This window comes from Stegastes partitus, unplaced genomic scaffold (assembly GCF_000690725.1).
Source record: "Stegastes partitus isolate 25-593 unplaced genomic scaffold, Stegastes_partitus-1.0.2 Scaffold1777, whole genome shotgun sequence".
Taxonomy (NCBI): domain Eukaryota; kingdom Metazoa; phylum Chordata; class Actinopteri; family Pomacentridae; genus Stegastes; species Stegastes partitus.
The window spans coordinates 80,511-92,301 of record NW_007579508.1 but is presented as its reverse complement, the minus strand read 5'-3'; the positions used below and the strand labels follow the sequence as shown (position 1 = coordinate 92,301).

At 41.2% G+C, this 11,791-nt stretch overlaps 1 protein-coding gene across 5 annotated transcripts in view; it reads left to right on the top strand.

The window, feature by feature from the left end:
• LOC103372549 (enhancer of polycomb homolog 1-like) overlaps nt 1-11,791 on the top strand; it is a 30,429-nt gene that overhangs the window by 7,348 nt on the left and 11,290 nt on the right. For all 5 annotated transcript variants that reach the window (XM_008302218.1, XM_008302216.1, XM_008302213.1 and 2 more), the window contains 3 exons: nt 6,280-6,439; nt 10,067-10,212; nt 10,490-10,696. In XM_008302218.1, the coding sequence (XP_008300440.1) occupies nt 6,340-6,439; nt 10,067-10,212; nt 10,490-10,696 (453 nt within the window). In that variant the 5' untranslated portion in view covers nt 6,280-6,339. The remainder of the gene's footprint in view (nt 1-6,279; nt 6,440-10,066; nt 10,213-10,489; nt 10,697-11,791) is intronic.

Genomic DNA, 11,791 nt, shown 5'->3' with positions numbered 1-11,791 from the left:
CAGTGCTGGTAGATACTGTAACTTGTCCAATTTGCACTAAGTTGTACTGTATGTGTGAGCATTTCTTTGGGCCTCTCCAGGGATGCCCATTGATCTACAGTGGGAATAGTGCCTGACCTTTCTGGACACACATTTGACCCACTAAGTGAAAGCTCAGAATTGATTTTCAATACGATTCTGAAAGTGTTCTAAGGAAACATCAGCTTTCTTGTTTCACTTTCCACCATCATAACCACAGTGACAACCCACTCAGTGTTGAGTGGTCTGCATGGTTAATGTGGTGGTGTCGCTGCACTTCCTGACTCTCTAATAGAAAGCTTTTAACAGTGAGCTGTTCAACTCAGACCTCAGAGCAACTTGTAGGTTTAAGCTATTTGGTACAGTGTGTTTATCTCTGCTTACTAAGCCATTAAGTGTGCACAAGTCTTACTTTCTGTTTGACTTGCCTTTGAAATGTCATATCTCAGTCTAACATGTGGTTTTGTAATTTACAGGCAGTGTGCATGTAGCATGGCTCGACTAAAGAGCCGTCATTGCTAAAATTCCTGCAGCACGTGCAGCTTGTTTGTTTTGGGCCAGACACTTTGTCTTGTGTTTACATTTGGGTGAAAGTGAGGTCAGTGTCTGCGGCCCTGGTGGGAACCCACAGGCATCTGTTGTGTTTGTGTCTTTGCCAGACACAGTTCTTGTACTTAAACACACACCAACAGACACACATTCTGGCGGGCCACCAGTTTCTCACAGCGTGACCTTGCTGGGTGGGAATGTGGGGCATGTCACCTGTCCAAAGTCTGTGCAGTCTACATGCGTGAAATTGAAAGAGGCCAGTGTCAGCCGTTTCTCACTTTTCCTTTTACTGTTTGCAGTGTTGTATTGACGTGAATGTGGGCAGTGTGGGTAAATTAACACCCCCCCTCCAGGCAGTTTTGTCCGTCCAGCTCCGTAGAAAGTTTGCCAGCTAGGCAAGCCTCAGTTGGAGCAGCTCCTGAGAATGACCAGTGAACTAAGGAATTTTTCAGTTTGTGACCCACGGATGGAGTATGTGCGTTGCCTGTTTGTGATTAATTTGATTCGCTGTGTTATTGTGCAACTGTGGGCCTGCACCCAAGTTATAAAAAAAAAAAAAAAAACAACTTACTTTGCCTCAATCTTATTTTCCCAGCCATACTAATTTGTGGAATGGAAAGTTGCTCAATTCATAGTCTGTGACTTTACAAACTGCCTGGCAGAGTTCAAATCTACCGAGCGCAGCCAAAAGCACAGTCTGATGGCTTCCGTTAATTTCCCACTCCACTTACACTGGGTGTTAAAAATCGCCCTCTCCCACGCAGTGCATAAAACTACTTTTGTACTGTAGCTATGCATCCCTCGACAGCCCCACCAGACTATCCCCTTCGGCTGTCCATCATGTTAAGTGGCATTTACAGTGTCTGGGACAGTAGCTGTCAGAGGCGAGACTGGAGAAGGTGGAGGAGGCTCTGGCTGGCTCAGCAGACTTGACAGTGATCGATGTGGTCATTTTAGAAGGCTATTTCTGGACTGGTGTGTATATGTGAGAAAGCGAGACCAAGAGTGCAAGTGTGTGAGGGCATCAGCTCAGCGCTCTGTGTTTTGACTCTTCACCTCAATCTGAGTCTATTTATTGTCAGGCAAATAGCCACGGCCGGGAAAGTAAACAAACGCGTTGCTTGATTAGGTTTGGCAGCTGACGTGCTTTTTGCTCGAGGCTGTTTGGTTTTATGAGTTTTTCCCCCTCATTGTGGAAAAGGCCGCAGGGAGTTGATGTGGAGGGAGGTTTAGGCATTCGCTGGGGGAATGACTCAGTGGGAATCGCATGAGAACATGAAGGTTACGCAAGTGTGCAGGTACACAGGAGGTCAGAGCAAATGCTACAGACAGGTTGAATGTGTTAAGGTTTGCAGTTTTGAATGCAGGTGCCTTGGGGAAGCACTGAGAATAAAACGGAAAGGCTTATCCTCAGCAGCTTCTGTAGCTCAGGGAGTAGCTGCATCTCAGAACAGATCGCAAGACCACATGGCGCGATAAATGTAAAATACAAGCTCTTGCCTGAGGTATAACAGGCTGTGTAGGATATTGTTAGTCCCAAAAGTCCAAATGGTGGCGATTAACACAGTGCTGTGGGACACGATAGTATGGATTTAATACAGTAGACTTAGGATGTCAGGAATGTGTGCCAGGATCATGATGGTATTGTGAAGGTTGGCTATTATAAAGTTTACTTTCCTGACATCCTTTTTTTAAATTATTATTGAAAAATTGCTGTAGCCATGACAACCAATTACTTTTTGCTGATGAGAGGGATGCATTCAGTGTGATTGTTTCATATTGTATAGAAGTAGTTGTTACGATACACAGCTAGCCAAGTCAACCCCTGTTATTTACAGTTTTCAGGGGATTTTTTTAAACTCATGTATTTTTAAAATGCCAGTTTTCTTTGGTTTTTTGAGGGTTATTTTGGCAAATTCCCAAATCATTCCAGACGCTTGACGTTTTTGACATCGTGCTAGCCGAGTTGTAGCTTGTAAGCCTGTTGTGTGATCACATGTCAGTGCTGGTAATGATAACACAAAACGGTCACTAAGAATAAATGTCCTTTCTGAGAATTGCTAACATTAATGTTGTTGCACAATGAGTAATGTTTGATTACCATTTCTTGGACGTAGTTAGAATTTGGTGATTTGGTGGTCGTGTGTAAATAACTACAAATTTATCAAAAAGAAAACAATTATTGTAGCATTCAAACACTGATGTCAGTTTCCATGGCAGCAGTAGAAACTTAAAAGGTTTCTTGTCAGCCTTTGTGTTTCGTATGAAATAATACCCGACCGTATGGAACCGTATAGAATGCACTGAATGCAATAGAACGTCACTTTGTTTCTTCAAGGTTTCAGTGACAATGTCAAGGCCTCAAGTATAGAAACCATGTAGGATTGAAAAGCTTGCCGACTTGCTTGAACAACATTGGTTTTCTGCTGTGTTCATTTGTGCTTTACGTCTTTCTTAGAAGCTTCATGCTTGACTGATTGAACATAGTGAAAGCAGTTTTCCCTCCTTATGTTCCTGTTCTTATAAGCAGCCAGTCTTTTTTGTGGCATCATATGGTACCATGGGCAGCTTATGTTAAGACAAAATCTAGTTCATGTGAAGCACTAAGCATTAATAACATATTGAATATAATGTGGCTTCTGAACTGGTAATCCTTCAGAAGATGCACCTTAGTACTGATAATACTAATAAGGATTGCAGTGCTGCTATAGGGTTAAAGGAGTTTCTCAATTGTTGCTTCACTTAATAAGGTCAGCAAATGTATGAAAATACTACAACCTAAAATTGTGCGGTACATTGTGAACCACATGGTCAGCAAAACCTCTTGTATTTAAACATTAAAGCCATGTAATACATCACAGTATGAACCATGTTCACATCAGGATCAATATTTAGAAAGAAGCTGGCCACAAATACTGAACATAAAATGCTAGCAAACAAGATGAGATCTAGCTGGTAGAGCTTAAAGTTCAGTCAGTGCAAGGGCCTTACTGTGTAACTCAGACTCACACTGGGAGTGCTATGTGTTTTACAATGCTGACTATACAAACTGAATCTGAATGAAGCTGTTCAATACTTCGTCCTCTGTAACAGTAACTGTGCCATGACTGACTTACTAGTGATTGTTTTTTGGCAGTAGGTGAAGTCAGTTGTTTTTCATAACGGACCAGTGGCGCTCTCACAGTGCTGCGCTTGTTGTGTTAAGCTCACACACGCATGCACACGCTTTCTTTCTGACTCATTCACTCACTCTGTCTAGCTTCCCCAGGCACAAATATCCTCCCCATGTCGCCGCCTCCTCCCTGCTACCCTTGTGTGTCTGACAGCCGCAGGGAAAACAATAAACACACACCTTCTCTCCAGAGAGCTGCTGTACGAGGCCGGCAGCATGCTGCCTTGTTGACAGACTGCCTGCCAGTGGCTCAATGCCCAGATCTGGGCCAAAGGGTCTACTACTACGACTGACTGGGACTGTTCAGACAAACAGCCCGCCAGCAAACCAGTTAGTCAGCCCTGCAGCCTGTCTGCCTGCCTTCCAGCATATTCCCCCTCAGCAAGCTTGGCAACGGCGAGCGCTCATCTCGCTGGTGGCAGGTAGATAAGGCTAAATGACAAAACGTTGGAGGCAAAAACAGTGTCAAGTTTTGTCCTCAGTGTTTGTGCTTTATAAATGATGGCGATTGGATGGCAGTTTAGATTCCTGCCCAGTTCTTACTTCTCATTCAAGGGCCAGTCAGTAATTTCTGGCATTTATTGAGATGTAAGCTTACAAACTGAAAGGTTCATTGTTCAAAACCTTGACACGGAGGGTGGTGTCAGGTGTCGTAGGCTTTTCTTGTAGTTTCGTGCTGACTGGCAGTCACATTGCTCATTAGTTTTTTTTGTTTTTTTTAACCTCTGATATTAAGGAATATTATCAGAAGTTAATTCACCTGGTTGCAATCCTTTTCAATCGACTGTCCTGACAAGTATGCCGTATAATCTGATCCATAGTTTATCTGCTCATCTTACAGCATCCAGCTGTGAGATGATTGTCGGTTACTCTCTTTATTTTACTTGTTGTCTGTGTGAATTTTCTTTCTTTCTCTTAACACACTTCTGAATCCATATAAATGCCAGTAACTATTTACAGTTGAATTAAACTTAGTTTTCAATTCTAGGATGTATTCGTCACTAATGTCTTCTCGGCATATGGGCAGCAGAATTACTTTTTGTGTGTGGAATCGGAGACGTGCTTCCCTGCTACCTGTCATCACATGTGCTCTGTTTTAATGCAGCTAAATTCACAGTATAGTTGTTCTTGTTTGTGTCTTTCTGCTAAAATGAGCGAAATTACTGGTTAATGACAGCAGCTGTGCTGCTAGATTGGCTTTACTGACTGTAGGAAAATACAGATGATTGTGAAAACTCATTCTGTTTTCACAAGCAGTCCTGTGTTGCCTGTGCTTGGTGTTATTTTTAGAGGTTGTCGTAAGGTCTGGATGCCAAATGTTCATCAGTTGTCTGTCGCATCTCAGTTTGAAGGTTTACAAACTGCACATCTACATGAATCAGCGTGTTCTTTCCCCTTAGAGTGACGGAGCATACCAGATGTGTTTTTGCTTGGTAATGCTTTATTTTATTGCAGATGTTTTTTAAGTTGTGAATAGTTGTTTCAGATTGTATAGTTTGCTAGAGCCCTTGGTGAGAGTTTGTCCCTGGCTGCTTTGCTCTCGAAAGGTTCAGTATTAACTAGATCTTCTAAATGACGGGAAGCCTTAGTTAAGTCACTCTTGCATTAGCTGATGGGCGTAAGCGGTTTCTTTCACACTCAAGTTATCGTCTCATTCATGCCCTGGTGGCTGACGAGTACGGATGGGAATTGACAGGATTTTATTGATTCCGGTGCCATTATCTGCTTATCAGTCCCATGCATGGATTCTTTTATTGATTCCTCATCAGTTTTCTGTGTGCTGGGAAATACACCTGGGACTGCAAAGGTTTTTGATATTGGCACAACTGTTTTAGTATTTCCCAGTCTGAAAATAGTGTATAAACAGTAGGAAAAATATTATATGCATGTGTCTCAGGTGTGGGAAAAAGCTCCACTGATTTAACTGCAGAGGGGTTGGATGTCATTGGTTTGCAGTGCAGATGTGTAATAAAATATACTGGCGTTGATAAAAGGAATAGAAAATCTCAGAGACACACAATTTTGATGGATTAGAGAATCTGGAATTGGTTTGGATCGAACTCTTGATTATCATTCTTGTATATCCATATGCAAAGCATCTTTGTGTGTATCCATTTTCTTCTCAAATTGTGACCAGAATATGTCCAAAGCTGGACTGACATGTGGACTTTGTTTAAGCTTAATGAAACCTGGACATCATCTTTCACATGTATAGACCAACACAGTGATACAGATACATTTGCAGTAAAGTCATATTTGTCATAATTATCTGCCAGGACAGTTTGTACAGTTTTGGATTGTTTCAGTTCTTGGAGAATTTGTGAAACTCTGCATCTTTTCTATGAATGCGCTCAGCTGAGGAATATCATGCCGTATTAAAGTGGTTCTAAAATCTTTTTTTATTGCTTTCATGTCTGTTGTGGAAAAAAGCACCAGCCTTTTTATCCTGTGTGCTACCTTCATATAAGCCTGATGCTTTAGAAAAGAGTACAACCATACTTTGTGGTCCATTTGTCTCACCTCCATCTGTGTGTCTGTAGGAACACCATCTCCAGCGGGCCATCTCGGCACAGCAGGTCTATGGCGAGAAGCGGGACAACATGGTCATCCCGGTCCCTGAGGCGGAGAGCAACATCACCTACTACGACTCCCTCTACCCTGGGGACTACAAGATGCCAAAGCAGCTAATTCACATACAGCGTAAGTGGATTTTCCTAATGGCAAAATATGTGATGCAGAAAGCAGAGAAAATTGAGTGTGATGTCGCAAATTAGGGGCCTCAGTTGTGTTCGTTGGGCTATAATAGTGTTCCCCTCAATTATTTTGTATGCTTTAAATTACACTTGGGAGCTTTTGACCAAAATTGCACGCAGTAATGAGTGGAGAATTTCACATCAGTGTACTTGTGCTGTTATTTGAGAATTGTCACTTCAGACTAGTATCGTTTTATTATATTAACTTTAGGGCTATAGAGAAGTGTATGAAGAGTTTTTCTCCTGTGACTACAAGGGAAGGTGACCTTATCTGATATTTAAACCCGGGCTGTATTGAAAGCGTAACAGTTGATGATGAGGTTTCCTGGATACAGAACGTTGACTGTCGCATAAAAGGTTATAAAAGCGATCCCGTTCAATGACTCACAAGTTCACAGGTTGTGAAAGAGACGCCATGTTTCTGAAAGCTGTTCATCCATTTGCTGGCTTTAAGCACGTCCTCACGTTCTCTGAGCTTTTACCGAGTTGTCGTGTTCGTCAAAGTAAATGAGTTTGCGAGATTGCCCAGTTCAATAATGATATCAAAGGAAATGAGTTTGCTAGATTGCTTAGTTCAGTAACCTTGTGTGTGTCACAAGTAGTTGCCACAATTGTTTCTCAAAGAGAAGCAATTTGCTGTACCCTAAATACAGACACTGTTATCAGTTGAAAGCTGAAATGGCAGATGTTTTGTCCTGTCAAACTGCTGTCAGACTAATTTCAGGGTTTTCTCAGAGGTCTAGACAGTTTGTAATGTGTGAAAAATTCAGCTTAGATCCTTTTTAGCTCTTGAAGATGCGGTGTTTGAACAAAAATATATGAAATCCTACAAATACAGTGTGTCGTCTTATTTCGTCTGTGTTATTTCAGCTGTAAAACTTCAGCTGTGATTTCACTTGGTGCTCGGGGGGAACCCAGTCAAATCCAGTGCACAAAGACGCTGAATTTTAAAATGAAAAACTGAGAGTGAGCTTGCGGTTTTACTCTCGTCAGTAACCATACGTCCCCTCTGTCATACACAATTGGCATCTCAAGATCAAAGTGACTCGCTTTAATTAAATCTAAACCGTTGTTCTCATTTTATAGCTGAAGCAGCAACATGCGTGTTTGACCTGCATATTGTTTCTTCTATAATTGCAAGTACAGTAGCTGTGCATGCTTGATGGCAGCTAACTTAATTTAATTTCGGCAGACATGATTCTTGCTTTGAGACTGAATTAAAACACAAGGGCCACTGGCTGTAAGTTTTCAGGCAGTTGTTTAGAGTTGGACGGGAAGTGTGTTGATTTAAATTAATCTGACATGGTTGGACATGACTGTCTTGGTTAAGTCAGGAATATGTTCACACCAGACTGTCAGGAAAGTGCAACGGGTCACATATACTGAAACTTTCCTGACTTGTTTGCATTATTAGCTTTTATATACATGTTAACGTAGACTGTATTAAATTGTCTGGTGTCTTTGGTCAATCTCAGCCTTGAGGCCAACACAGTGATGTGAATTTAATCGTAGTGGCGGGGGTCAACTTACGCAGCATTGTTACTGAGAATGGAAATAGATTCAGGTACGCTGATGTTTAAATAACAATTGAAGAAGAAGCTTTGTTGTCATCGTACAAGAAATATGGCAAAATTTCGTTTGGCATCGTCTTTGCAGCAGCTAATGTGTCACAAGGAAAGTTAAAAGGTAATATGAATAATAAAATAGCAATAAAATATAAACTAAAGTGCATTTTTTTTTTTTTTTTAGAATTTATTAATTGATTCCTTAACTAAAAGACGGGAGGGAGAGATGGACAGGGTTGGTCACAACTTCCTATATAAACACTCCACAACAAACACCCAGATAATCCTTACTGCTCTTTAGTTCCAGTCATTCCTTCCAGTTGTTTGAAAAGGGCAAATCTGATGTAATTAAGCCTGATAATCATCCAGCGCCTCCCCAACCATCATGTCCAACAGCTGCTGGTCGCGCTGCCTTCTTAAAGCGTTCATTTATGCTCGTTAACTGTGTGCTGTTAGTGCTGTGTTGATAATTGAGTATTTTATTTGACGCAGAATGGAGCTGCAGCACGTTTTTGTTGGGTTTAAGCCTGGCCTGTAATATGACAGGTTCAGCTGCATTGGAACAAAACAGTCTCCCTTCAGTGAGTTGGCTCACTTTATCTTTTTTCTAACAGAGTAAATGTTAGGAGCATTTTAACTCTTAGGTTGTTCAGTGGGGCTCAGACATGAGCTTTTGGGAATGTGTCCCTGTTGTCTGCATCTTAAGTTAAAGCGTAGGTGGTTTTTGTAGTCTGCAAAACCTCCTTTTTGTTCTCCTGCACCATTCAAATGGTATTCATCCCAAACTGCGTAACAATAGGTTCTCAGACATCCAGGTCAGGCTTTATGGAGTGAACAGTTTCCCTCAGCTTCCTGTCAACTAAACACTGCAGCGGATATTTAGTTTGGATCAGAGCTGTTTTGCTTTGTTATGGTTTGATTGTGTGTTTTTACAACCAGGCATCACTCTGGTTTGTACCATCTGATTTGTCCAGTGGTAATATTGTGGCTGTATTAGAAAGGGATGCACATCATTTGCAGTTTGAGTTTGACCAAAAACTTGAAATGCATCAATTAGCAACATGATTAATCTGTTTCATTGTTTGCAGTATTTGAACAGTGTCATCTGTCTGGTATTGAATGGTGTCCGAGGTCTGCCACAGTGATGAAAATCCTTTCTTTAAAATAGTCACATATAAAGTATGAATAATTTAATGAAGACTTCTAAATATGGGCTGCTGGGTACATGTAACTGTGCCTCTATGGTGGACACAGTGTTACTTAGACGATGTACCAAATACAACACTCTGTACATTGGATATGTGACATTGCAGCACTCTTTCTCTCTCTCTTTGTTGCTCAACTGGCTTGTTTGAGGATTAGGGCTGTAACTAGCTATTATTTTCTGTGTCGATTAACCTGTCAGTTATTTTCTCAGTTGATCAATTGCTTTTTTGGTCCATAAATGCCAGAAAATGCTGGAAAATTTCAATCTGTGTTTCCCAAAGCCAAAGATGACATCTTGAAACGCCTTATTCTGTCCACAGTCCAAAAATAGTCAGTTCATAGATGAGAAAAAGACCAAAGAAATATTAAAATGAAATAAGAATGACTGAGAATTTTGACTTTTATTCTCTTTTGACAAATCAGACTCATTATTCAATTATGAAAATAGTTAATTTCGAAAATGTCACTTGAGCTACAAAGTGCATTTGACAGTCATTGACATGCAAGCATCTGCATTTAAAATCATCACCGAGAGGAACCATCTCCTGTTATCTGTCTCTTTAGCAACACAGTGACACTGGACTGTTGTCGGCTGTTTTTTATTTTCTGCTTTGCTTTCATGAATAAAGGCTTGTCGGGGTCTCGTAAGACTCTGATCACTGAAAGTCAGACTTTGGTGTTTCAACATACCTGTTAAGCAGTGAGGTCACATGAACTTTGCTAGAAACAGGCTATGTTTTTTTTTTATATATTATTGCTGCACGTGGTGGCTTTTACTCATGAATTTTACCTTTTGCCTGCAGCTTTCAGCTTGGACACAGAGCAGCCAGACTATGACCTGGACTCAGACGATGAGGCCTTTGTCATCAAGCTGAAAAAGAAGATGGAGATCACCTTCCTGCAGTTTGAGGAGATGATTGACCGGCTGGAGAAAGGCAGTGGACAGCAGGTCAGCACCGTTCTTCTCCATCTGCCTCCAAACACAGCCAGCTGTAATTAAAGGCCCATGAAAATACCCTACACACTAAAACACAATGAGCTTGCAAAAAGTGAGATCAACCATCTGAAAAATAATGATTCTGCGTTCATAACGTGGTAACACAAGTTTGAAGCCAATTATGAGGTAGCATCAGCATTAAACTCCTTGTTAAGACATTGGTCAACCTCACTACTGTGCAACTTTTTGTCTTATTCATCAAAATGCATCTCCTGCTTGTACCTCTTAGCTCGTGAGTCTTCCTGAGGCCAAACTGCTGCTGAAGGAGGATGACGAGCTTATCAAGGAGGTCTTCGACTACTGGAGCCGCAAGAGGAAAAACAGCAAAGCCAACTCTCTCATCCCCAACGTCAAGCAGGAGAAACGAGACGGCTCCAGCACCAGTGACCCCTACGTGGCCTTCCGACGGCGCACCGAAAAGATGCAAACTAGGAAGGTCAGTAGTTTTAATTTGTGTTTATTTATTGGCAGCTTGCATGTGGCTGCGGTTCATACCAGATCCCTCCCTGTGCAGTCAACCGTCTGGGGTACGTTGGGACACAGAAGGTTTTCTTCTAAACATCCAGATCCTTGCAGATTGTTTCTTTTATTAAGTGGGATTTGTCAGTTGAGTATTGATAGAATTTTAATTTAGTTTGCTCTGTTGCAGGGATTGAGGTGGGATTTAGAGATTCATTGTGATTCTCTGGCAAAGAGGACACACAAATATACATTCTCACACATTGTTCAAGGAAATATCTCGCCATGATTGGCCAATTTCCTCCATAAATTTCACACAGTGATTAAATTTCACTGTGTCACTGTCTTTTGTCAGACTTGGCCAGATTAGCTAGAACTGTTTTGTTGTACTGTCAACACGATACGTGCCAAACCTGTGATTTTGACTTCTCTATACCTCATTGTGACAGGCTGACAAAAGAATGTATCAGACGCTACCAGCACATAACAAGAAAAGTACCTGAACTTAGCGGTGAAGCACCAGTTAAACACCGTGTCAGACAGTCAGTGCAGCTTTTACTGATGCTGTCCGTCCCCACAGAGTGAAGTGAGATCCAGTCTGCTTTTAAATTGTTCTGTCTGCTTCACAAGCTGTGCTTCTGTTTGATCTGGTGACTGACGACAAAGTCCCTGAAATGTTTGCATGCACACAAGTTCATCACTGTATGAGCTTAATTAAAACAACTATAAACTACCCTTCTAACCCACAGCAGGGATTAAATAGCAATGACTTCTTTAAAATAAACTTTCATTTGACAGCAATTCCAGCTCATTATTTTCCTAATTTAGTGATGTTAAACAGCTGAATACTGTAGAGAATCGTGACTTCATGAGACTATCGTTTGCTCTCGACCCTCATGTGAAGGATGTATATGCCACCAAGTGGTCACTGAAAGAATGTAGTCTTGATCTTAACTTTATGATCTTAAAACCTATTGGGGGTTTTTTCCCCCACAACTTTATAACTGCTAAAAAAAAAAAAAAAAAAGGCCATATGTTGATTTCAGCATTCAATTAACATAAATTAAACTGT